Consider the following 23,415-nt stretch of genomic DNA (forward strand, 5'->3'; position numbering starts at 1 on the left):
TTCCATGGATTCGGTTATCATTGAAGCAGATGAGCGGGAGGCGCTGGCATCGGTCGTCCCTGCTCATCCGCTGCCACCGCGTAAGACGCATTCCTATGTTGAGCAATGTGAACAGAAGCCGCACCACCCGATCCGCAAATATAGCCTTGATGAGGGCTCTAGATCTGTAACGTCGGATTCCGAAGCTATTTATTTTGATTCCTCCGGCGAGTTCTCCACCGAAGGAGTAGTCATCATCAATGGCAGAACCGGTGGCGAAAGAGGCAACGGGGAGGATTACGGTTTTGTCACACCTCCATCCAAACCAGCATCACAGCTAGGTGGAAATGACGGCGGCAAGGAGGATGGTATCGAGTCCCTTCCAGAATTCATCGGCGCAGGAGGAGGCGTTGACGTATTCAAAGTGCCTGTGCGTGCTGCGGTGAATCCTGGACGGCCGCCATGTCTCGAGCTCCGACCGCATCCGTTAAGAGAGACACAGACGGGAAAGTTTCTCAGAAACATTGCTTGCACAGAAAGTCAGCTATGGGCGGGACAAGAGAACGGCGTGAGGTTCTGGAACTTGGAGGAAGCATACGAGGTTGGTTGTGGCCTTGGTGGGCAGGTACGTCGAGGGGATGAGGATACAGCACCGTTTCATGAATCTGTTCCGACCTCGCCTGCCTTGTGTTTGATGATTGACCACGGCAATAGGCTTGTGTGGACCGGCCACAAGGATGGCAAAATTAGAGCCTGGAAAATGGATCAGCCGAGTACGACTACTGCGGATGATTCAAAGCCTTTCAAGGAACGACTCTCGTGGCAAGCTCATCGTGGTCCTGTGAATTATATTGTCATAAGCTCATATGGTTAGTGTTCTCTGATTCTAGAGGGTTGATCTAGTTTTTGATGGTTCGTATTTGGATTCTCCAATATTTTTAGTTTCTTGTTGTTTATGTTTCAGGTGATATGTGGTCATGTTCTGATGGCGGATTGATAAAAATATGGACGTTGGATTCTTTAGAGAAGTCTCTGGTGCTTAAGCCGGAGGAGAAGCATATGGCTGCATTGTTAGTGGAGCGGTCTGGCATTGACCTGAGGAGCCAAGTTACTGTCAATGGTACATGCAGCATATCTTCATCAGATGTCAAGTTTTTGTTAGTTGATACAGTAAGAGCTAAAGTGTGGGCTGTGCAGCACCTATCATTCTCAATCTGGTAATCTTTTTTTGGCTCTGAAATAATGACATGCAATAGTCTCTGTTGTGGTTCTATTATGATAATTCAAAGAGATCTATCTGTGCAGGGATGCCCAGAATAAAGAGCTTGTGAAAGTTTTTAATATTGATGGCCAAGTCGAAAATCGTGTGGACATGCCACCAACGCAAGGTCAACAAGTTGAAGAAACGAAAGTGAAGTTCTTCTCGGCACCAAAAAAGGAAAAGTCACAGGGGTTTCTGCAACGATCGCGCCATGCCATAATGGGAGCTGCAGGAGCTGTTCGTCGAGCAGCCACTAGAAGTACAGGAGCTTTTGCAGAAGACACTAGGAAGGTAGAAGCTATTGCGATAGCGGCAGATGGATCAATTTGGACTGGAAGCATGAATGGCGTAATTGCTCAGTGGGACGGAAATGGAAACCGTTTGCGGGAGGTGAATCATCATCAGCAGGCTGTTCTGTGCTTTTGCACTTTTGGTGATCGAATATATGTGGGTTATGCAAGTGGTTACATCCAGGTCTTGGATCTTGGTGGAAAGCTAATTGCAAGCTGGGTTTCACACAATGAACCTGTGATAAAGCTAGCAGCAGGTGGTGGTTTCATTTTTAGCTTAGCCACTCATGGTGGTGTAAGAGGATGGTATGTGACATCTCCAGGACCTCTGGACAGCGTAATCCGAACGGAACTCTCTCAAAAGGAAATGACCTATGCTCGACAAGACAGTGTTAAAATCTTGGTTGGTACCTGGAATGTTGGTGAAGGGCGGGCCTCACGTGGGGCGCTTGTGTCTTGGCTGAGTTCTGCTGTTTCAGATGTCGGCATTGTTGCTATTGGGTTGCAAGAGGTGGATATGGGGGCTGGCTTTCTTGCCATGTCCACTGCTAAGGAAACGGTAACTCCTTTTCTTACAGTTACTCATGACTATTTTTCTCATTCAAAACCGGTTGACCAGATCATTAACACAACTACAGCACGCAAAACTGGTCTAGTACTAACTAGGATCACTAGTTATTGAAAAAAACTGTCTTCACTAAAATGATTAAATTGTTGCATGCGGATTCATATGCTTAATATGGGGACAATGCTGTATGTCTACATATTTTAAGTCAGCTCATATTGGTGTTTCGGTTGTAGGTAGGGGTTGAAGGAAGTGCCGTGGGCCAATGGTGGCTTGATGCAATTGGAAATGCACTGGATGAGAGAAATACTTTTGAACGTATGGGTTCAAGGCAGTTAGCAGGACTGCTAATATCTCTTTGGTAGGCAAAAAAAGTCAATTCGGATGTGTTACATTTTTTGGGTTTCTCGAGTGATTGCAGGTGGACCAGATAACAGTCGTTTCTTTCCTTACGTAGCATTTGAAGTCTTTAACCTGTCTGAAGAGTGTAAAGTTAAATCATAGATTACAAGTTAATCATCTTTTGTCACATCATGTCTTATAACTTTCTGCTTAGGGTGAGGAAGAGTATAAGAACACATGTCGGAGATCTTGATGTCGCAGCAGTTCCATGTGGCTTTGGCCGCGCCATTGGCAACAAGGTTTGTCTTTGCAGCTATCTTTCACTTGGTTCTGTAGTTCTGGATAACCCAAAATTATTTAGTCTGATGTATAATCCAATAATCAATGATAATGGATTTTGATGGCTAACCTCCGATGAAAATGAGTCATCATTGTTGATCTTATTGCTCACATATTATTATTCCTGCATTGTCAAAAACAGGGAGGTGTGGGTTTGAGAATCAGAGTTTATGACAGAATTATGTGCTTTGTGAACTGTCACTTGGCTGCTCACCTGGAGGCAGTTACTCGGAGAAACGCGGATTTCAATCACATATATCGGTCAATGGTCTTCTCTAAAGGACAAAGTGTATATACTGCTGCAGCTGGTATAGTACCGTACCTGATTTTGTCTTGCTCTCTTGGCTTCTCCACGTACTTATTTTGGCTGCTTTATTCTTCTGGCTTGCCATGGGCCCTCTCTCTTGCAGCTGGTGCGTCAACTTCTGCTCAAGCGCTAAAGAATAACACTGTAAGAACTTAATATATTAGCATTACTATCAGCATTTACATTTTTGGTTCACAATCTTGGTCTCAAGCTCCTGCTGTTTGTCTCTTGCTAATTTTATTGTTCGTTTTCTTTGTTTCCTAGAATACAAACATCAGCAGTGAAGAGGAGAAGTCTGATTTAGCAGCAGCAGATCTGGTTGCATTTTTCGGTGACTTCAATTATAGGTTGTTTGGTATAACCTATGATGAAGCGAGAGACTTCATTTCGCACCGATCTTTTGATTGGCTTAGAGAGAAAGACCAACTTAGGCAAGAGATGAATGAGGGAAAAGTGTTCCAAGGAATGCGTGAGGCGTTAATCACCTTCCCGCCGACTTACAAATTTGAAAAGAATAAACCAGGTCTTGGAGGTAAAAGATAGATCTTGAAATACTCTGCTAATTTCTCATCTATCATGAGTTTGTGGATATTGTGGCACTATATTTCTCACTAACGAAACAAGCTTTTAGGAAGAGAAAGATTTGGACAATGTAATTGATTTCTATGCTGCTCCTCCTATCTCCAGGGTATGATTCAGGGGAGAAAAAGCGAATACCCGCGTGGTGTGACAGAGTTATATATAGAGACAACCAATCACTCACATATTCGGAGTGCAGTTTGCAGTGTCCTGTAGTTGCGGCTACTATAATGTAATGTTCCATCCCACGATCTTTTCTCTCTTTTCTATCCCCTTCCCCTTTCCCAACACCCTCCTCCTATGCATTGAGTTTGCAGGTATGAAGCTTGTATGGATGTGACTGAGAGTGATCACAAACCCGTGCGGTGCAAAATTCATGCTAACATAGCTCACACCGATAAATCTGTGCGAAGACAAGAGCTAGGGAAAATAGTAAGGTCCAATGAGAAACTCATATCCATGTTCGAGGAACTAAAATCGGTTCCAGAAACATCAGTGAGCACCAACAACATTCTTCTTTATAGTCAGGACACATTCATCTTTACAATCAGAAACACTTCAAACTCTAGTAGAGCCATCTTCAACATCGTCTGTAAGGGTCAAACTCTCGTTAGAGAGGATGGAGAGGAACCCGAGAATAGAGGCACCTTTGGTCTCCCTCGCTGGCTCGAGGTTATTATTCTCCTTTTATACCAATGATTTGCTGTTTTCACTATACCAGTTGACCAGATTCAATAATATTTATTACAAAAATCTCTAGGTTTCTCCAGGAGCTGGGATTATAAAACCAGATGCTTCACTGCAGGTGAAGGTTCATCATGAAGACTTTCACACCTCAGACGAGTCCATTGATGGCATCCAACAAAACCCATTTTGTGAAGATAGTTCTGACAAGGAAGTGACCCTGATCATAATCGTTCAGGGAAGCTGCTCGACCAGAACAACAAGCCACTCTATCAAAGTCCGTCACTGCTCATCAGCTGCCAAATCCCTTAGTATTGTTCATTCTAAAACGACCAGCGTGACAAAGAATCTAGAGGGTTCCACGCGTTACCAGACAGAGTCTAACCGCGGTGGAAGCACCAGACACAGAACCGATGCCTCCACCAGACGGGGTTGATGATGATTCCTGTTAACATCACAACTATAGCTAGATCTTAGGAACAGAACTGTGATGCCATCAAAAGAAACGCTAACAGACCCAGTAGGAGATTAAAATTCTTATATTCACAACTAAGGATTCGGATTACATTCAGTTATAGTTTCTTCATTTTCATTCTTTGATTCATCGGATAGCAGAGCAGATTGCTTTGAGATTGTTCTTCATGGTACTGTGAACTTCTTTCTCTTTGTCTCTCTCTCGAAAGGAAGACGTTACACAGATAAATGAACTCATAACAGATCTGTCATTCTAGTCGAGAAGCTCAAATAGCAATGGCTTACAGGTTCAAGATACAAGTATATATTGGTTATTCTTACATTATGAGGAGATCTCATTGTCCAAATTCTCTACAAATCAGAGGGCATACATTCTCTTATTGTATTCACCATTTAGAATATCTGAATCAGACGGCATACGAGACATAGAGAAAGACTGAGACTTGCTTCTCTCTTTCCTTATGCTCCTCAATTTAGATTCCTCCATCCTATGCATGACCACACAATAGCACATCGCACCAATCGTAGTCAACATAATCGTGCCGCCGATAACAGTGGCACACACAGCCAACCAAATCTCCTGTTTGCCAACAACAATATAAGAGAGAGAAACAAAGGCAATGGATATGAACAAACAAGCACACCACATGAGCTTGTTGATCACAAACACAAGCTTCTTCTTCGCCTTCTGCTCAATCACAACAACTGAAGTCTGCACCACAACAACAGCTAGGGATATAAACAGTGCCAAGCTGTCAAAAATGAAGAAGACCAGAAACGGTGCTTTGTTTGCTATATGAGCTTGTCCTAGCAACGGTCCTTTCGACCGGTCCTCTTCGTACTGACCGGGTATTGTGAAGATTGCTGCAAAAGCCACCGTGGCAATAAGTACAGCCACAACCGTTGCTGAGTTTATAGCGTTGTTTAAACCACTAATATGAAGCTTCTTGAGTCTTTTTGCTATCTTCTGGACTCTAACACCTGTTTGTCTGGATTGCTGGAGCTGAGATTGTACCTCGTGTTTGATGTCGCTGACTGTTTGCTTTAGTTGCTTAGCTGGGTTTTGAGGCTTTCCGAGATCTTTAGCTGTAGCAGCTCTTGCTTCCTTCAGAACTGACACAAGCTCTGCGTTTCCTATCTTCTCAGCGATATCTAATGGCGTATCTCCAGCTTTGTTTATAGGGTTGAGGTTAATGCCTTCAAAAGATACCAAACACCGCACTATCTGCAGAGAAGTCAATTAACAGTTTACATGAGAACTAAAATCAACTGGAAACTTGAGAAAAGTAAAGAGCCATTACCTTAATACGCCCCTTGTTTGTAGCAATGTGCAATGGCGTATTTCCTTTATTATCCTCAACGCTCAAAACCGCAACATCAGGTTTCACCAACTCCACAACAATCCCATCATTTTGACCTTTCACAGCCATGTGAAGAGCAGTTTGCCCTTTCTTATCGGTTCTAAACCCAATGCTTGGATCATTACCTATCAGAGATTTAACAACTTCCACATGACCCATCCTTGCTGCAGAGTGAAGCGCGGTTTTACCGTTGTTCTTAGCAATCTTAGCCAGATTAGAGTCTGTCTCCAAAAGAAGATTCACCACATCAATGTGTCCTTGTGTTGCAGCTGTGTGTAAGGCAGTTGTACATGATAAATCCGTTGTCATTGCCAAATTTGGGAATGCCTCCAACAGTATCTTCAACACCTCTGAAAAAGAAAGGCAAGCCAAGTAAGAGAACAATCCATTGAGAATGGAGAAGATCTGAAGATAGTCAAAAATCTTTATACCAAGATGGCCTTGTTTGGCTGCGACATGGAATGGATCAAACCCGTTTCTAGCAGCAATGGAAGCAGTCTCAAGGTCCATATGCGTCAACATCTCCTCAACAACAACCGAATGCCCCATTTCTGCTGCAGTATAAAGAGGATTCTCTCCTTCAAGATTCTGCTTTGACAACAACTCTTTCAACTCATCCCCACGCCCATCATTGCCACAACCTCGAATCAGTTCTTTAACCTTACCTAAGTTCCCAGTTCGAGCAGCGATATGAAGAGAAGAGTCTCCTCTTTTACCAGGTGATTCAGTCTTCTTCCTCCTCTCACCTATAAAACTCAACTGCCTCTCCATAACCACACGGAAGCTCTTCTGCTTCTCTAAAAAGCCACCACGGAAACTCTTCTGCCTCTCCATTGTTGCTTTGCCAAAACTAGGTAGCTTCTCCATAACACCACGTTTATGATTATTATTCTCAACATTGACACCTCGAAAACTCTGTTGCTTCTCCATTGATCTCCCGAGTCTGCTCTGCTGATAGTTCTCTACATTCACACCTTGGAAACTCACTTGTTTCTCTAGAGCTCTCGCCTTTCTCGGTTGATTCTCCACCACACATCTGAAACTCTGTTGTTTCTCCATTGACTTTGTCTGCTTCTCTTGTGTTTGGTTTAACATAATACCATTAAAGCTCTGCTGCTTCTCCCCCACAGGACTGTTCTGCTTCTCCTCCATTATAGTCATATCTACTATTTTACTCGAATTTATTTATCGTCGTTATCAACAAAACTACCTAAACCCCGATGATCTAATTCTCCCCCCAAATCTAACCAACCAAAAAACACTAATCTCTAATTACACAAATCTTGAGAAGAAAAAAAAAGGACTAAGCTTTTGATGACATCATCATCACCTCGAAGAATCCATGTATATCATCAAGAAAAGAAGAAGAAAAAAAAAACCAACTTTACGGGAAACGATTTAGAGACAAGACTCTAGAGTTCATGTCAAATCGTCCCCTCCCAAGCTGTAAAGAAACTTGGAATCGATTAAAAAGATCGGAGATTGAAGCTGATTCAGTTACCTCCAGAAGACCAAGAATTTATACAAGGGTTTGCAAAAAAAGCTTAAGCCTTTCTCGTGCTATCTGACCACATGTGTGAAGTTTGTTGTTGTTAGGCCGGAGACGAAGAAGAAGAGAGAAGAGAGAAGAGAGAGAGAGAGAGGATGTGTCAGAAGAAGCAGAACATCAACATCATAATCAGTTTGAAGAATTTCAGCAGCCACAAACTCTTTTGTTAGTGCCTTCTTTTTTTTAAATAAAACACGCTTTTATTTCACCTCACTCTCTCTATGTAATAATAAGAGATAATTATAAAAGTTGAACTTTTTTTTTTTTTGTCGACAATATAATTTCTTTTTCTGCAAGAGTTTAATAAGAAATTTGATGGAGGTCTGCAGTGACTCTTTCCATTGACTCTTCTATGGATGGTTGGATGGTGCCATGTCACCTAATCCGAGTTGAAAGTCTAAACAAGAGCTAGGACACAACTTGTTATAAAAGTTTGAGTCAGTCTCACTTAGTTAGGGTTTTTTTTTTTTTTTATATTGTTTATCACTTTGTTAGTTAATTAACGATTTCTTTCTTTTATTGTACGTACGTACAAATACAATGATGTAATGTAAAAAGTATGTAACTCTTGTACAACAAAAACCAAGTACGGCTAAAAAAGACTTACATTTCTTACAACTTTTTTTTTTCACTTTTCTAACCAAATATCAATTTTTAACTCAAAAGTTATTAGACAAAAAAAAAATAAAAATAATCGGAGCGCTAGAATCCACATTAGTTTTTTTGTAGGTTTGAAAACAGAGAAAGGGAAAAGAAAAATACGATTTTTTTTTGCTAAATATGTTAGTATACTATTGTAGTATAGTGGAGCAACCATACCTAAATTTTAAGGTTATAAACTGCAATTGGAATTGAGAAACTGTCCAATTATTTGAAATTTTGAATTATCATTCAGACCAGAAAATATAAAATAGTTTGTCCCACTATCCTACAAAGTCTACAATAGTATACTAATTTAAATAAATAAATAAATAAATTATCGATCCATTCATAGTGCCCCGATAAATTTGTAATCGCTACAGACAAATTATGAAATTAAAATAAACGAGTAAACCGACCATGTGCTTTTTAATAATTATGCTTTATATATGCAATTATCAAACTTTTTTCCTTCTCATATGCATGCATATCGGAAAATATATAATATATTTCCTTGCAAAAGTGTCATTTTTTGGGGTCAAATCTAAGGTTTGATATCATATTGTCAAAAAATAAAGAAAAAAGAAGGCTTTTGATATCACATATTCACATGTCAGCCAATGATCCTAACTCCAAAGCTTTCCCCGATTTAAAAATAGAATAGTCATGTAAACTAAAATGGGTCAGATGTTTTTAGAGAAGTGGCTAAAGCCTAAAAGTATAAGAGTCGTATGGACGGACTTTCACGTTCATAAAAGTTAGATTTAGCTTAATAACAGTTTATAACTCCTTCAAGCCAAAATTTTGGCTCAAATTAGAGGAGAGTAATTAACAATGTTTTAGCGAATAATCGCTTTTTTACTTAAGTTTATGTAAACAGATAAAAGTAACGTTAGGTTATTAATGTAAGTGAATCGAGTTTCTAGATGACAAGTAGGGACAAACATTGCAGGTACACGTCCAGCTCAGTCAAGGCTTACTTAGTTTGACTTTTGACTCTTTTAACATTTACAAAGTCCATTTGTGCTCCCTCTTTTTAGTCAGTAACTTTTGATACTAATAACGACTTTAAGTGTGATCTTGCGAGATGATGATAAGATTTAACACAATAATTGAAAACGAAAACGAACGAAGAGTAATCATAACAACTTCTACTGAAATGCCAAACAAAACCCCCAAAGACCTGATAATTGTAAAATAAACGAAGTCACAAACATATCTACGCAGTCTCTCTATTTGCGTTGGCTCATAAACTGTGTAACGAAACTTTCAACTTTTACCTTCAAAAGTTTTTCTGCTGTTCCATGGATGCACTCTAGTCAACCAGTTAAAGGAAAGGAGTATCCACGAAGATACTTGGAGTCCACTCCCGATTCACGAGCCAATGCAACACGTCCGGTTCTTGCAACCTGTGATTTGATTGTTCATTAGAAAGATTTATACGATGCGTCACTCAACAATATTGTCAAACTGTTTCTTGTTTTAAGCACAACCAGAATACTTAGAACCATACATCATGAAACTGGTTCCAGCTTTTGGTTATTCGTTTTACTACAGGGACTACAACTTAATCTTTGGACTTTCTCCGAACAATTGACGCAGCATGGCAAGAATCCTATGGGTTTATCATAGCATCAACTAAGAGACAAACCTCGCATATACCGTAGGGCTCCAACAACCTTTGCAGCGCAACCATCTTGTCTAGATCCCCAGTAAGCTATATCCACAGCCAACAAATTTCAATACCAAATCCAAAATTGAAGATACTAAAGGAACAAATAGTTTAAAATGGAAAATCCAAGTCTGCTTCATCGCTTTTTTTCAAACGGACTCTGTTTACGTCAAACAAGGTGAAGAAGACCTATGGAAAGATGTGAAACTTAAAAGATCTCCAACTGTAAGGATCTCTCATCTGTGATACAATCACACCTAAATAAAAATCCAATTTATGAGAAAAGTATTTTACCTGCAAAGTAATTGTGTGATCGGATACGTCAACAGCTTTAGCCCTGAAAATACTAGCAATGTCTAGGACATCTCTTCTCGCAGCAGCGTTCACGGCAATCTTAATCAGCATCAGTTCTCTTTCAGCAAATGGCAAATGAGTCAGATCATGGACCTGCAGAAATCCTCACAAAGTTAATAACTGCTTGGAAAGTTATGGTACATCATGCTCTGAAGTATTTTTATCAAGCTTGTACAGTTTTGACTCTTGGATTAGAGATCTCATTTAAGTAAAGACACAAGACCAGGAAATGATATACAATAGTCCAGAAAGAGTTAACAGAAGCTCTTCCTCTAATCTACGTTTTAAAGATTGTCATCAAAAACATTCAAAACTGTTTATTATATTGAGAAAGACAGTTGCTCTTTGTAATCTCACCTCATGCACATCTACAAGTTTATTAAGTTGCTGCACCAATTTGCTGACCGATTCATCTGTTGCAGGAACAACTGTTGTAATGCGTGAAATGCCCTTGGTTTCAGCATGTCCTACAGCCAAGCTCTAAACAAAAATCTTTCAGTAAATCAGTACAGCCCAAACACAATGTGTGTGCGCGTGTAAGAGAGATAAAGAGTATGCCTGAATATTGTATCCCCTTCGAGCGAAAACACCAGTCACAATATTAAGAACTCCTGGAACATCATTCACAAGCAAAGATAGAGTATGCGACCGTAGTCCACTCGTCTGAAAGATCAGAAAAGTATAACTATGAGAAATAAAACAATATAGCTTAGAGAAAACCCGAACTCCTTCAATTTCTACTATGTAAATAAATAAATACAATCTCCACAACTATCGAACACACTCCATTGATCTATCATTAATGTAACTAAATCAAGCACACCTAACTATGTCTAACTTTAAATATAGGAAAATCGTTGGTCCATACTATCAACAGAATTGATTATCGAAATTTGGAGTTCCAGACAGCCTGAATGGAAAATAAGTGGAACTCTTGTAATTGAAACCACATTCTGATAACTGAATTTTTCATAATACTGTTTAGCTAATTCTTGGAATGCATCACATGGTGGTTTCAGTAGATGTTATATACATAGTAAAGAACTCTCTTACATCCTCATCAGAGAGAAGTCCCCAGTGTGCGTCGAGAACACGATGTACCATGTGGTCAGAAGGTGGCTCAACGGGATAAACATCTCCCTACATTTAAAGAGAAAAGATAAATTTTAGCAGTGCGATTAGCAAACATTGGAAAACCTTCAGGTGTAGCTAGAGCGAAAAAATCGAAAAGGACATTAGAATTGCATGCTTCAAAAAATTTCTGCTCCACGAAAGTCACAGTAGTTTGTAGGTTTTTAACTATATGCAAGCATATTAACACTTGCAGACCATCAAAGATTGTACAGTTCCCCATTGCAGTGCCATTTAATCACGGAAGCAACCACATAAACGGAGTAAAACCGTCAAATCTATTAATATGCAACCAAGATCTTTGAAAGGAAAGTGAGGAACTTTAAGCTGCGCTAAAGCGATCTTAGGAGGAGAGAAGCACATACCCCTGCTGTTGTTTCATTTTGAGGGACCATGACTTCTTTTTTGCTACCTCGAAGAACACTAACAGGTGCTTGGTTCTTGAGATCTGGATAGGATGCTGCTGAAAATCGCCAAAATGGAGCAGTTGCCCCCATCTTTTCCCTTCTCAGTGCTATCTGTTATGTAAAATCGTCATTCCAATTTCCCTAAATTAGTGAAAGCCACTGTGATCTGTCTTTATGCCCACTCAAAGACGTAACTAACACATACATACACTAGAAAGCACAAACTAGATGATATTAAAAGTCATACAATCTAGTTATTCCAAAAATACACTACCTTTCCTGTCCGTACAATCTCTCTGATCTGAAACTTTTTCAAATTTCTTTCTACAGCAATCATCTTTCCAGGATCTCCAGTTACCTGCAAGATAGCTTAAAATTAGAGAGACCAATTATTTTTATTCCATGTCCTCATAACGAAGGTAAAAATAGCAATATGTTCATGGTCCAGCTTCTCTAACATTCATAAATAACACTAAGCACTCCTACAGAAATCAGCATAGGCAATACAATTCAGAATGCAAGAGATTATAAGCACAGTGTAATCAAGGGTAGCAACCTATTGAAGATCTTTTTCTGTTATATTAAATTACAGACAAACAGATAGCCTTAATACACTCAAACTGAATGTACATCCCATAACAGAGTCTGCATGTGGATTATCACCAGTTTCAAAAGGTAAAGAACATCTAACCACTGGATAGAAATTTTCAAATGATACCCTAAATACGATTTCTTATGTCTTCCAATGATAAGTAAGAGGTTCGAAAGAGAAGTCTAAAGCCCATAGGCTATAGTGCGAAACAGATATCAAGAACAACATAAGCCGATACCTCAATAGTCAATGCATGTTCCGCGATATCTACAACTTTAGCTCTGAATGTGTCAACTAGCCACATGATCTGTAAATTCATTAGATAGAAACTCGTCAAAATTGGAAAGAAAATAAACACTTATATTCCATAGGTAAGGAAGACTACCTCTGCCCTGGATTCTGGATGTGCATTCACTTTTACAAGCATCAGTTCACGCTCCACTTGCGGCTCACTTGAGATATCTTCAACCTAATTGGCAAGTCGAAGTCGATTCAGGGACTAGAAAAGGAAACCGCAAATGTAATCTTTTAACACAAATGACCAGAATGACTAAAGATGCTAAGCACAAATCCGAATTCTGAACATAATCCAAAGAAAGTCCACCAAAATCTTCAAGCAAATAGTCGGCTGATGCATACTATGGTAAAGTAGAAGTGGGATCTAGAAAAACAGACAACCTTTAGAACATTAACGAGCTTCTGAAGTTGCTCGATGACCTGCTGAAGCACCCTTTCAGTTCCACAGACAACAATGGTGAATAGAGCCTTGTCTCTGTTAAGACCAACAGCAAGACTCTCAATATTGTATCCTCTCCTCGCAAAGACTCCTGCAATCCTATTAATCATTCCGCTTTCGTCTCCAACAAATACTGAAATTGTGTGCTTCCTCACCCTGCTTTTACCATAAAAAGAAAACATTAGTGATAGAACACCGTTCAGGAATTAAATTCTATTAAGCAAAGCCAAGTCATCTCAACAACATCAATCGATTGAATAGTGAGCAAAGCTGAGAGTGAAAAAAAAAAGAAAAAATCAATTAATTCCAAACATAATTGCAGGAAAATGTTAATTTTACAACAAATCAAAACTGAGATGCTTAAAATTACATATCAAACAGGAAACGGATAATTACGAAATTAAAATAAAACTCAAGAGAAATAGTCATAGTACTTGGAAGTTGGAGTCGAAGATGAAGCTCCGGGGAAAGATGAGTCAGAGATTTTCCCATCGACGCTTCTAACGATTCCATCCATTCTCTTACCCATTTCTTCGCCACGGTTCAAGGATTTACCCGACAGATACGAAACCTTCGCCGGGAAGGACACACGCGTCGAGGATACGAAAGCAGGCGATGAATCGGAACATGCCGATCTCAAGCATCGAAGCGATGGTGAAGAACTTACAGAAATGGCCGCCATTGAAGAGACGATTTCCCCTATGGTTTTTTTGCTACTGAAGAAGACTGAAGACGAGGAAAGGAAAACGTATACAAAGATCGTTCAGAGCGTATGTATATGTGTAAGTCGAACCGGACGGTTTGGTCCGGTTATATGGACTTCAGAAAATTAATGGCCTCAAAAAAAAAAAAAAAGCCCAAAAGGCTTCAAACTAGATAAGGCCGACACGTCAGCTCCACGTAAGAACCGAAAAAGTCAATTTTTATTTCAGGACCTAATTACAATAATTAGAAGTTTAAGTTACAAATTCACAATTTTGCGAAAGATATTGATAATTAAATTAATTTTATTTCGGGTAAAGCCACCGAAAAAAGTGGACGATCAGGAAGAGTCCAAATTAACGCGGGACATGCGGGAAACAATGATTGAAAGCAAAAGTCAAAACAAAAGTCAATAAGTCGCCAATAATATCTTCTTCTTCTTCTTCTTCACCCGTAATTAAAAAAAAAAATTAAAATCCTTCTCGCGGATCTCAAACATAATCCCCACAGATCAAAACGAAATTTTCAATTTCCTCAAGAATAAAAAAAAAATGTGATTATCCATCCAATCGAATTTTTTCAGAAGACGACGAAAGAGAGAGGAGGAGGAGGAGGAAGAAGAAGAGAAATCATGGCGAATCTCGCGGGGCAGCTAAAACGAGGAATCTCGAGACAATTCTCAACAGGATCGCTTCGTCGTACGCTAAGCCGTCAATTCACGCGTCAAACTTCGCACGATCCTCGTCGGAACAATATGCGATTCAGTTTCGGTAGACAATCGTCTCTAGATCCGATTCGACGGAGTAGTCCTGAAGATTCTAACCGTCCGCAGCTCGCTGTACCTGATAATCTCGACGCAACTATGCAGCTTCTTTTTGTGGCTTGTAGAGGTGATGTTGAAGGTGTTCAGGATCTGCTTGATGAAGGGATTGATGCTAATAGTATTGATCTTGATGGTCGTACTGCTCTTCATATCGCTGCTTGTGAAGGTCATATTGACGTTGTCAAGCTACTTCTTACCAGGAGGGCTAACATCGATGCTCGTGATCGTTGGGGAAGCACGGTAATATAATGTGACGCGACTTGATGATCGTTTTCTCGTTTTGGTTAGCTTTTGGTTTTTGAAATTTTGGGGTTTGTGTTGTTGTTCTGGATAGGCAGCTGCTGATGCTAAGTATTATGGTAACATGGATATTTTCTACATTTTGAAAGCTCGTGGAGCTAAAGTTCCGGTACGGATAGCTCTATTCTTTTCTCATGGATTTGTGTGAGCTCTGTTCTTTTCATATGATCTTCAATGTGGCTTATTAGTTGCATTTTTCTTCTCTTGGTTTTAGAAAACCAAAAGGACACCGATGGCTGTGGCGAATCCTCGTGAAGTTCCTGAATACGAGTTAAATCCGCAGGAACTTCAAGTTCGTAAAGCTGATGGTATCTCAAAGGCAAGAGCTCTCTTTTTGCTTCCCTTTATCGTAATGATGTCTTTAGGTTTTCCATTTAGTTCTTTGTTAACAAAGTACTTTATTGCAGGGAATATATCAAGTGGCTAAATGGAATGGGACTAAGGTATCTGTGAAGATACTTGATAAGGATCTTTACAAGGATCATGAAACTATGTATGTTTTACTCTTCTCTTCAATAATTAAGTATCTCTCTAAGTTAGCAAACAAGTCAATTGGTCGAAATGGAGCTTGTTATAGATCATTGAAAGCATTTGTTATGTTCATAGCCATAATGATATGAGCTGTAAGGTTTTTTAATCATAGTTCCTATATAATCCTCTATGTTGGATTTGTGCGTTTCCGGTGATGTTTTCTGTAATTCACTTCATTCTCTGTGTGTTTGTCCTGTTTGCTTTTCATGTATTACTTTTGTTCTGCAGTTTAATTCATCTGAATTTTATTGTCTACATACAGAAATGCGTTCAAACACGAACTTACTTTATTCGAGAAGGTTCGTCATCCTAATGTTGTGCAATTTGTTGGAGCTGTTACTCAAAACGTCCCCATGATGATTGTGTCCGAGTACCATCCTAAAGTAAGCTTCATCTCACCCTTACAAGGTTTTTCCCTCATTAAGCAGTTTTTGGATTCTAGGAAATATTTTTGTTGGCTTGGTGGTAACTTGCAGGGTGACTTGGGGAGCTATCTTTAAAAGAAAGGTCGTCTTTCTCCAGCCAAAGTTCTGAGATTTGCACTTGATATGGCCAGGCATGTGCCTTTTTTTTTTTACAAGATTTTATTTACATTATAACCACATTTTTTTAATCTTCTGAACAAATCATTTAACTCTTCTCAGAGGAATGAATTATCTTCACGAGTGTAAACCAGAACCAGTAATCCACTGTGATCTAAAACCCAAGTAAGATAACTAAATAAAGAAGTATTTGCACGTTAAGTTTTATGAGAACGTATTTTTGGACCCTCGTTATCTAATTTTTGCAACTTCTTGTAAGGTGCCAGAAATATTATGCTCGACAATGGAGGACATCTGAAGGTGGCAGGGTTTGGGTTGATTAGTTTTGTAAAGTTATCATCTGATAAATCGAGAATCCTTAATCACTCGGCCCATATAGATCCTTCAAGTAAGTTCTAAATGCTTAATTCCTTCTGGCTACCCAAAAGAAGTGTCCATATCTCATCTGTAAATTTAAATTCCCTACCCACAGCCTCGCATTTGGGACTCTTAACAGAGTTCTAGCACATACTAATTGTGGACATAGGATATAGATCAAACATCTAGATTTCTGAGAACTCTTAACGGTTTCTACTTTTTGAAAATACCCATAAGAATGATCAATTTCCATGAGGCAAGTTTAATATGATGGTTTTTGTATATTGTTTGCAGATTACTGTATGGCACCTGAGGTTTACAAAGATGAAATATTTGACAGGAGTGTGGATTCTTACTCTTTTGGTGTCGTATTATATGAGGTAGGTGCCTTATGGATTCATACTTTTTGATGTCGTATTATATGAGGTACCTATTAGTTATCCTGATGGTCAAACATGCGCTCTAATAATGCTCTGCGTTTCTTGACTTATGTATCTAGTCAGAGTTTAATCCACTCACTGTTCTATATGCTCTCTAAAAGTATCTACTCTGATTCACAAATCTCATTGCAGCAATCTTTTAATAAGTTTATCATATCATTTTTCAGATGATTGAAGGAGTACAACCTTTCCATCCTAAGCCCCCGGAGGACGCAGTAAAGCTAATGTGTTTGGAAGGAAGACGACCTTCGTTTAAGGCCAAGACAAAAGGTTGCCCCCAAGAGTTGAGAGAGTAAGTGTACTAATCTTTATCAACTCTATAACACAACTTGTTTTTACACTTAGGGTAAAGTATCATCATTTGCTTGGTCCTTGATCCTTTCTTTATCCAACCTACTGCAGCTCATTGGTTCAATTATTATTTTAACAGATTGATTGAGGAATGCTGGGATGCGGAAACTTTTGTTAGGCCAACATTTTCTGAGATCATAGTTCGATTGGACAAGATCTTTGTACACTGCTCAAAACAAGGATGGTGGAAAGATACATTCAAGTTCCCTTGGTAACAAAAAAAAAAAAAGCTTTCTCTTAACAGCTCCTAATTATCATTTATGTTTTTGCATTTCTAGTTTCACCATAGCTAAGCCGAATATGATTTTTTCGTATCCATTATAGAGCCTAGCTCTTACATATACCATGACTTTGTTTCTCAATCAAATGGATGATTTCTCAGGAGATAATACAAAAGACCAGGAGAGGAACATAGCAATTCAAGAGTGTTTACTAAAACAATCGGTACAAAGCATACATAAAGAAACAGCCCTCTCAGATTTGTCACAGTCTCATCGTGTAACAATGTATAATGTATACCGCGGAAAGTACTTCATCGAGCTATTAGACTTCTCGAATGCCACAGAACTGAGCGTTTTGAGATAAAATGTACAATATTTTTTATATAAGTAGCAAGAAAGCTCTTTATTCTAGTTATGTCGTAAAAACAAAGATCTCTTCTTTTTAACAGGAATCACATATGGATTTGTTTGCAGAGGACAACTAACGTAGACAACAGGATATACTCAGAATTTAACCGACAAAGAAGTCGTTATTCCCAAAAGAGCGACAAACTCATCAATGTTCTTGTCGGAATTACCTCCTTCAGAGATAGCTTCACGAGCCAACACCTTAAGCTTCTCAGCATTTTTCCTCATCTCTTTCCCTCTCTCTCCTTCCATGACCTCGACAATGCATCTACCAATCTCTTCCTTACTTAAAAACCCTTCTCCATCGGCCTTCACTCTAACCCCAATCTTCCACACATCCTCTATAAACTTAGCATTTGTGGGCTGATCCGTCCACTGAGGCATTCCCACCATTGGAACCCCTAAGCACAGTGCCTCTAATGTTGAGTTCCATCCGCAATGTGACACGAAACACCCGATTGATTCATGTGCTAAAACCTCTAGCTGAGGAAACCACTTAGCTACAAGTCCACAGTCTTTCTCCTCCGCCTCTTCGATAAAACCAGAGGGTAGTTTGCTTCTCTCGGATTCTCTAACGGACCACAAGAAGTGATATCCAGTTTTTTTAATAGCCATTGCGGTTTCCTTCATCTGTTTATCGCTCAAAGCCACCAATGTCCCGAACGCCACGTAAACCACCGACTTCGCCGGCCTATTCCCCAACCAATTCAAAACAGACTCATCTGGCTCTGTCTTAGAGTTCTGGAGTTCGTAATCTTTGTCTTCTGGCAACCGGTTATCCAAGTACTTCGACGGAACCACCGGTCCAATGTTCTTCACCGGCCACTGATCATTCATCCATTTCACTACCTGTGAAAGAAAGAAAGACGTTCCACAAAACTTTCCAACTTCTCAAACTCAAGTACACGACCAAAACGTACGATATCTAAATCATAACCTTACCTTAGGTTCAAGTTGACCAAAAGTGTTGCAGAGAATGCAGTCAGCTCGCCGCAAATTAGAGAATTGCCTGACCACAAATTCATGTAAAAGAGGGTACGACCCTTTTTCACAGGCAAACGAAGGCAGATCATCTTGGCTTAACAATGGGAAACCTGGAAACGAAGCAAGGATTGGGTTCTCATGTCTATCAACGGGAACCTCGTAGGTGCCTTCGTTGATGTGGTAGTAAACAAGACTAGCCAACCATGGTTGAGTGAAATAGGCCACAACGTACAGACCTAAGTCCTTGGCTACGTCCAACGCAAAGGGCATGAATGGATCATAGATCAGAGCTTTTGGAGGATTGGCCGACAACTTCGCACTGCATATACAAAAGATATATACATATAAGAGTAGATTTATAACGTTTTTGCATGTAATGTCATCAAAAAGTCAAGAAACTGAAATTAATAGTACTAACAATAAGTTAATTTTTGTTTTCTTGTTTTTTACGAGGGTATTGCATTATGTCTTAAGTATTTCAAATCCACTAAAAAAAGCTTATGAACGTTGTAAATTGTAACTGTGGCTGAATTACTTTGTATAAACATAAAAATTGGTTGATACCTTGATATATATAATCACTCTAAAGAGAGTTAAGTCTTCTGTTTATACGCAAAAGAAGAAAGAAAACAAAAGTTGAGCATTATTTTATAATTGACAAAGATATAGACTTTGATATAAATAAAATAATAAATTCGTAAACTACGTTTAAAATAACTAGGGACATATATATGTCATATTATATTGGATTCTACCAAAAAAATGTCATATTATATTGTAATTTTTTTAAATTTTTTTTCAGTCGCTTTCCCTTTCCCCAAACGGGGACATCGTTTAAAAGGTTACATTGAACATGAAAAAGAGATGTAACAGGCGAAAATATTGGAAATTTAATCATGTATACCTAGAGATGAAATCAGTGAGGCTACGAGAAGTAGAGTTGTTGAAACGGTCAAGATCTACGAACTTGGCGTGAGGGTGTTCATGTGTAAAGAAACCGTCGTGGATGGTGTGGACGGTAATGGAATAATCGTCGGAGGTGTAAGGTTCACGGTGGTCTTTGGAGGCGATGATGAGTGTGATGGTGAGGCCTTGTTTGGATAAGCGTTTAGCGAGTTGGATCATTGGGTTAATGTGGCCTTGTAATGGATATGGAAAAAACAGTACGTGACCCTTTGCTTCACTCATTCTTTTTTTTGGTAAATTTGTTCGGACCAAAGAAACAATATAAGTGGTTTGATATATTCCAATTTATGTGTCTCCGATGTAAGTTAAGTGGGTATAGTGTATATATATAGATATGTCTCCTTATTTACGATGTTGATTAACTTTTTTTTCAGGATACAGTACTTGCCTATTCTCCTTTCTTTCTTTTTTCTTCTTGTTTTAACTCAATTGAGGCTAAAATTTGAAGGGATGAGCAATCTTCAAGTTTCACGACGATTAAAAAAGTTATGATGGTGAAAGAAGATTATTACCAATGCATATAATAAACGTGGTGGTGGTGGTGGTGGTGGTGGTGGTGGTGGGTAGATAAAGCCCTGAAGGGAGGAGATTAGGTGGGTGCGTGGGTCCGATGATATGTATTTTATTTTCATTATTTTCTTTCTTTATAATTTAGTTGGACTTCAAAAAGAGTTATGGATGAACTTAACGCAAGGAAAACATTAAACATTTAACAAGAGAAAATATTTGTATTGGTTGTTTTCTCTATAGATGTCTAAGTAGTGTGATCTCATTTGTTTAGTCGATGTTTCATTGCCATATTTTGAATGGTAATTAATTTTTCTTTAACCTTAAAAAGGAGATTTGTTTTTTACTGATCTAGAGATTTGTTTTGGAGAAGCTTAACAATTATGGTTCACCAAATTTGCACACAAGGAAACATCAAGCAATCAAAACTTCTACAGTTCTACTCCTTTCACCGGTCCTGATCCTCTCAGTCCCTATCTTCGTGGTGTGTTAATTGCAAGGAATCGGGATGGGATGAAGCTTAAGCAGCTCACTATATAGAAAATTTGCAGTTACTTACTATATATATAATTATTAGAGATAAGGTTTTATGAGAAAAAAACAAAAACAAAAAAGTCATAAAACCCGTAGAGATATTTTTTTAAGTTGCTAAATTAATTTTAACCCACTCTTCTAGCCTTTGTCACCTTACGTCTTTTGATACTAGATCTATCCTTGTGTGGATTTGATGATTTCATTGTGTGTCACATCAGTAAGACCATTCTCCAATGCGTTCACCAAATTTTCGAAGTAGGACTTGGTTGTTTTAGTCAAACTAATTAACTTCGCCTGGAACTTCATAAAATGTTTTTTTAGATCTTTAGTTTTAGCGATAAACTGTTTCAACTCCTCTTTTGCACATTTGTGAAGTCTATCCAAACCAGATTCCGCCTCTCCTGAAAGACAACAACACAACAAACGTTCTGCTAAAATTAATGGAGAAAATTAATATTACACACAAAGTAAGAGTTTCCGTACCAAAAACTGACCTTGCAAATACTCGAAAAAGTGTTGTTTGGAGGGTTCATGATTAATTAGGTAGTATCCAAATGCATAGGCCCATTTCAAGACCCTCCTACATTCGATGATCTGTAACAGTACAATCAATTACAAGCCAATAATAATGTCGTGACTAACAAAAGTCTCATTGGTAGTTCTCATAATGGTGGAATGAAAAATTAATCTGCATTAAGATGATTTTTTTTCAATTTATAAAAGCTTTTCTCGTTTTTTATATTGCAAATTAATCTGCATTAAGATGATCTTTCCAATATAATGCAATGCTTTTATCGTTCATTCTACAATGTAAATAATTCAATTTTCTTCCGCAGCTGTTATATTCTATCCACATACTTTTCCAACGGGTTCGCAATGCTACTAAAATCAAAGAATCATTATATATATACTTTTACTAACCTGAAGCCATGCCTCTACAGTGAACTGGAGCTGAGTTTCTGGTGTGCCCAATATTGCACTAAGCTCCTTAAGCCACATCGATTGCCATTTCTCCAGATCACTTACAGCCGTGAGCCTCGACGATTGATTGAATTCCCATCTTTCGTAATAATGGTGGTATCGATTGATCGCTTCTTTAGCCCTTTTTCTCTTAGTTTTATCTTCATTGTCTTCTTTAAACACATTGCAAGCCGTGTGACCGGTCCATGGTTTAAGGCAAATCCAACAAAACTGAAATTTACACGGAGCTGAGCATGACATATGTCTACATCCTTGGTTCTTCTCGATCGGACGCTTGCATTTAGGACAAGGCTTTGTCTTAGTAAGTATCCAATTCGTGTTCTCGGACTCATCCCTGTTCTTAAGTAACCACTTTGACACCGTATCACAATCCACAGGACTGTGAGCGTCTTCACAGCAATCCCAGCAAAACTTAAACGAACACAAACAAGAAACATCGTAATTACTAGTAGTACTACTACTTCCACCAAAATCAACCGCGTATTCGCATCCCGGTGATGGACACCATTTAAACTTCTTCCCTTCTTCGACATAAGACCTAAGAAAATACGTATAATACTTCTCCTTATGTTCTTTCTTAGCGATCTTATCGATCAGATCTTGACCAACAGCAGCGGAACAAGAAGGCTCGGGACATGCAACTCTCAAACATCCCGAATCGTCTTCGATTTTTGTAGTGATGTAACCAGTCCATTAAATTAGGAAACTCGTTCGATATCGTCTCTTTGATGCTTGCGGATGTCTTCTTCCTTGAGAACTACGTAACTTTTCTGAGATCGTTTCATGTGATCTTCCTGATCAGCTAATCCGTCGTAGTTATCATCAGATTCTCTTTCTTCATCATTGCTGAGAAGATTCTCCTCTTCCGAGTCGATATACATTATCTCATCATCCGAATGATCCATGGCCGGCTGAAAGAAAAAACCCTAAAACGATGTTGAGGTTAATTAATGTTAGGGATTAACTCCTCGGATATATATATTAGGGCTGCTCTCTAAAAATTTCTCGCTGCTTCACTTCTAGTCTCTCCGTGACTCCTTTTATAGGGTACTAGTAGGGTTTCAGCTAAAGATGAGGGATAATAGTATTATATTTTATTGTGTTAAAGGATATTAGTGATATATACTATTATTAGGAAAATAAAACTATTTTGTTGTTTATCTTTTGATTTATTAATCATAATGATTTATTAATAATTATTAAGGTTTAGGCACAGACATTAAGAAATAATAAATAAAAATTAGTGCAAAATTAAATAGTAATAAATTATGAAATTAATAGAAAATGTGCGTAGAAACTTAAAAAATCTAATAAAATGAAATAAAGAAAAAAAGTCTAAAACATCTTATATAAGGGAACAGAGAAGAGTTCTATCTTGTTGTTTATCTTTTGATTTAGTTGTGGTGTATATATTCAGCTTAAGATGTGAGCATTGATGCTCTTTCATTTTGTTTCATATTTTATCTGTCTGCTTTGGTGCTCCCCCTATTAAAATGCAATTTAGTCA

At 38.6% G+C, this 23,415-nt stretch overlaps 5 protein-coding genes and 1 pseudogene across 11 annotated transcripts; 2 read left to right on the top strand and 4 right to left on the bottom strand.

Moving 5' to 3' along the window:
• The first annotated feature begins 4 nt into the window (after nt 1-4).
• Nucleotides 5-5,074, top strand: LOC104749688 (type II inositol polyphosphate 5-phosphatase 14). 3 transcript variants are annotated; one of them, XR_015584584.1, is made up of 11 exons: nt 5-848; nt 944-1,196; nt 1,285-2,089; nt 2,332-2,516; nt 2,652-2,736; nt 2,919-3,084; nt 3,187-3,227; nt 3,348-3,615; nt 3,771-3,894; nt 3,980-4,334; nt 4,423-5,012. XR_015584584.1 is itself a non-coding variant. In XM_087491636.1 (11 exons), exons 1-11 carry the CDS (start codon nt 5-7, stop codon nt 4,780-4,782), a joined length of 3,426 nt encoding a protein of 1,141 aa, XP_087347762.1. In that variant the 3' UTR covers nt 4,783-5,074. The 3 variants fall into 3 exon arrangements, 2 of the variants coding, with proteins under 2 accessions (XP_087347762.1, XP_087347761.1); XM_087491636.1 differs by having other exon boundaries at nt 2,332-2,456; nt 4,423-5,074; XM_087491635.1 differs by having other exon boundaries at nt 2,332-2,456; nt 2,919-3,227; nt 4,423-4,938.
• On the bottom strand, nt 5,050-8,306 carry LOC147925095 (ankyrin repeat-containing protein At5g02620-like). The gene is made up of 3 exons (XM_087491637.1): nt 6,613-8,306; nt 6,122-6,531; nt 5,050-6,045 (listed from the first exon to the last, which is right to left on the bottom strand). The coding sequence occupies exons 1-3, from the start codon at nt 7,340-7,342 to the stop codon at nt 5,179-5,181; spliced, it is 2,007 nt and encodes a 668-aa protein (XP_087347763.1). The 5' UTR covers nt 7,343-8,306; the 3' UTR covers nt 5,050-5,178.
• A 1,157-nt stretch (nt 8,307-9,463) lies between these two features.
• Nucleotides 9,464-14,064, bottom strand: LOC104749691 (acetolactate synthase small subunit 1, chloroplastic). Of its 4 annotated transcripts, none has more exons than XM_087491638.1 (13): nt 13,696-14,064; nt 13,204-13,417; nt 12,911-12,994; nt 12,764-12,832; nt 12,208-12,291; nt 11,892-12,044; nt 11,449-11,535; nt 10,954-11,058; nt 10,753-10,875; nt 10,336-10,488; nt 10,021-10,086; nt 9,650-9,778; nt 9,464-9,552 (listed from the first exon to the last, which is right to left on the bottom strand). In XM_087491638.1, the coding sequence occupies exons 1-12, from the start codon at nt 13,941-13,943 to the stop codon at nt 9,689-9,691; spliced, it is 1,476 nt and encodes a 491-aa protein (XP_087347764.1). In that variant the 5' UTR covers nt 13,944-14,064; the 3' UTR covers nt 9,464-9,552; nt 9,650-9,688. The 4 variants fall into 4 exon arrangements, with proteins under 4 accessions (XP_087347764.1, XP_010469675.2, XP_010469676.2 ...); XM_010471373.3 differs by having other exon boundaries at nt 13,204-13,420; XM_010471374.2 differs by having other exon boundaries at nt 9,464-9,778; nt 13,696-14,045.
• A 281-nt stretch (nt 14,065-14,345) lies between these two features.
• LOC104753345 (integrin-linked protein kinase 1) lies at nt 14,346-17,618 on the top strand. Its single transcript, XM_087491639.1, is given in 11 exon segments — nt 14,346-15,026; nt 15,121-15,195; nt 15,301-15,405; nt 15,494-15,579; nt 15,880-16,000; nt 16,094-16,173; nt 16,262-16,324; nt 16,426-16,547; nt 16,811-16,896; nt 17,124-17,248; nt 17,387-17,618. Coding segments are annotated over 11 exon segments (1,431 nt in total). The 5' UTR covers nt 14,346-14,594; the 3' UTR covers nt 17,523-17,618.
• Nucleotides 17,619-17,903: 285 nt separating this feature from the next.
• Nucleotides 17,904-20,426, bottom strand: LOC104749692 (UDP-glycosyltransferase 74C1-like). Its single transcript, XM_010471376.3, has 3 exons — nt 19,825-20,426; nt 18,879-19,239; nt 17,904-18,785 (listed from the first exon to the last, which is right to left on the bottom strand). Exons 1-3 carry the CDS (start codon nt 20,106-20,108, stop codon nt 18,033-18,035), a joined length of 1,398 nt encoding a protein of 465 aa, XP_010469678.1. The 5' UTR covers nt 20,109-20,426; the 3' UTR covers nt 17,904-18,032.
• Nucleotides 20,427-20,949: 523 nt separating this feature from the next.
• LOC104753346 (putative E3 ubiquitin-protein ligase ARI11 pseudogene) lies at nt 20,950-22,898 on the bottom strand (annotated as a pseudogene). The gene is made up of 3 exons (XR_015584585.1): nt 21,849-22,898; nt 21,422-21,521; nt 20,950-21,328 (listed from the first exon to the last, which is right to left on the bottom strand). The product of XR_015584585.1 is annotated as a putative E3 ubiquitin-protein ligase ARI11 pseudogene (transcript).
• Between the last annotated feature and the right edge of the window lie 517 nt (nt 22,899-23,415).

Source organism: Camelina sativa, chromosome 16, assembly GCF_030686135.1.
Source record: "Camelina sativa cultivar CO46 ecotype springtype chromosome 16, ASM3068613v1".
NCBI classification, from domain to species: domain Eukaryota; kingdom Viridiplantae; phylum Streptophyta; class Magnoliopsida; order Brassicales; family Brassicaceae; genus Camelina; species Camelina sativa.

Coding starts and splice junctions, on each gene's coding strand:
- LOC104749691 (XM_010471373.3), bottom strand. CDS start 13,943: ATGGCGGCCATTTCTGTAAGTTCTTCACCATCGCTTCGATGCTTGAGA. Junction 12,995..13,203: donor AGCTCGTTAATGTTCTAAAG/GTTGTCTGTTTT, acceptor CTTGCCAATTAG/GTTGAAGATATCTCAAGTGA. Junction 10,489..10,752: donor AACTTGTAGATGTGCATGAG/GTGAGATTACAA, acceptor GGATTTCTGCAG/GTCCATGATCTGACTCATTT.
- LOC147925095 (XM_087491637.1), bottom strand. CDS start 7,342: ATGACTATAATGGAGGAGAAGCAGAACAGTCCTGTGGGGGAGAAGCAG. Junction 6,532..6,612: donor AGCCAAACAAGGCCATCTTG/GTATAAAGATTT, acceptor TTTCTTTTTCAG/AGGTGTTGAAGATACTGTTG. Junction 6,046..6,121: donor CAAACAAGGGGCGTATTAAG/GTAATGGCTCTT, acceptor ACTTCTCTGCAG/ATAGTGCGGTGTTTGGTATC.
- LOC104749692 (XM_010471376.3), bottom strand. CDS start 20,108: ATGAGTGAAGCAAAGGGTCACGTACTGTTTTTTCCATATCCATTACAA. Junction 19,240..19,824: donor CTCACTGATTTCATCTCTAG/GTATACATGATT, acceptor TTGTATATGCAG/TGCGAAGTTGTCGGCCAATC. Junction 18,786..18,878: donor TTGGTCAACTTGAACCTAAG/GTAAGGTTATGA, acceptor TTTCTTTCACAG/GTAGTGAAATGGATGAATGA.
- LOC104749688 (XM_087491635.1), top strand. CDS start 5: ATGGATTCGGTTATCATTGAAGCAGATGAGCGGGAGGCGCTGGCATCG. Junction 3,895..3,979: donor GTAGTTGCGGCTACTATAAT/GTAATGTTCCAT, acceptor TTGAGTTTGCAG/GTATGAAGCTTGTATGGATG. Junction 4,335..4,422: donor GTCTCCCTCGCTGGCTCGAG/GTTATTATTCTC, acceptor AAAAATCTCTAG/GTTTCTCCAGGAGCTGGGAT.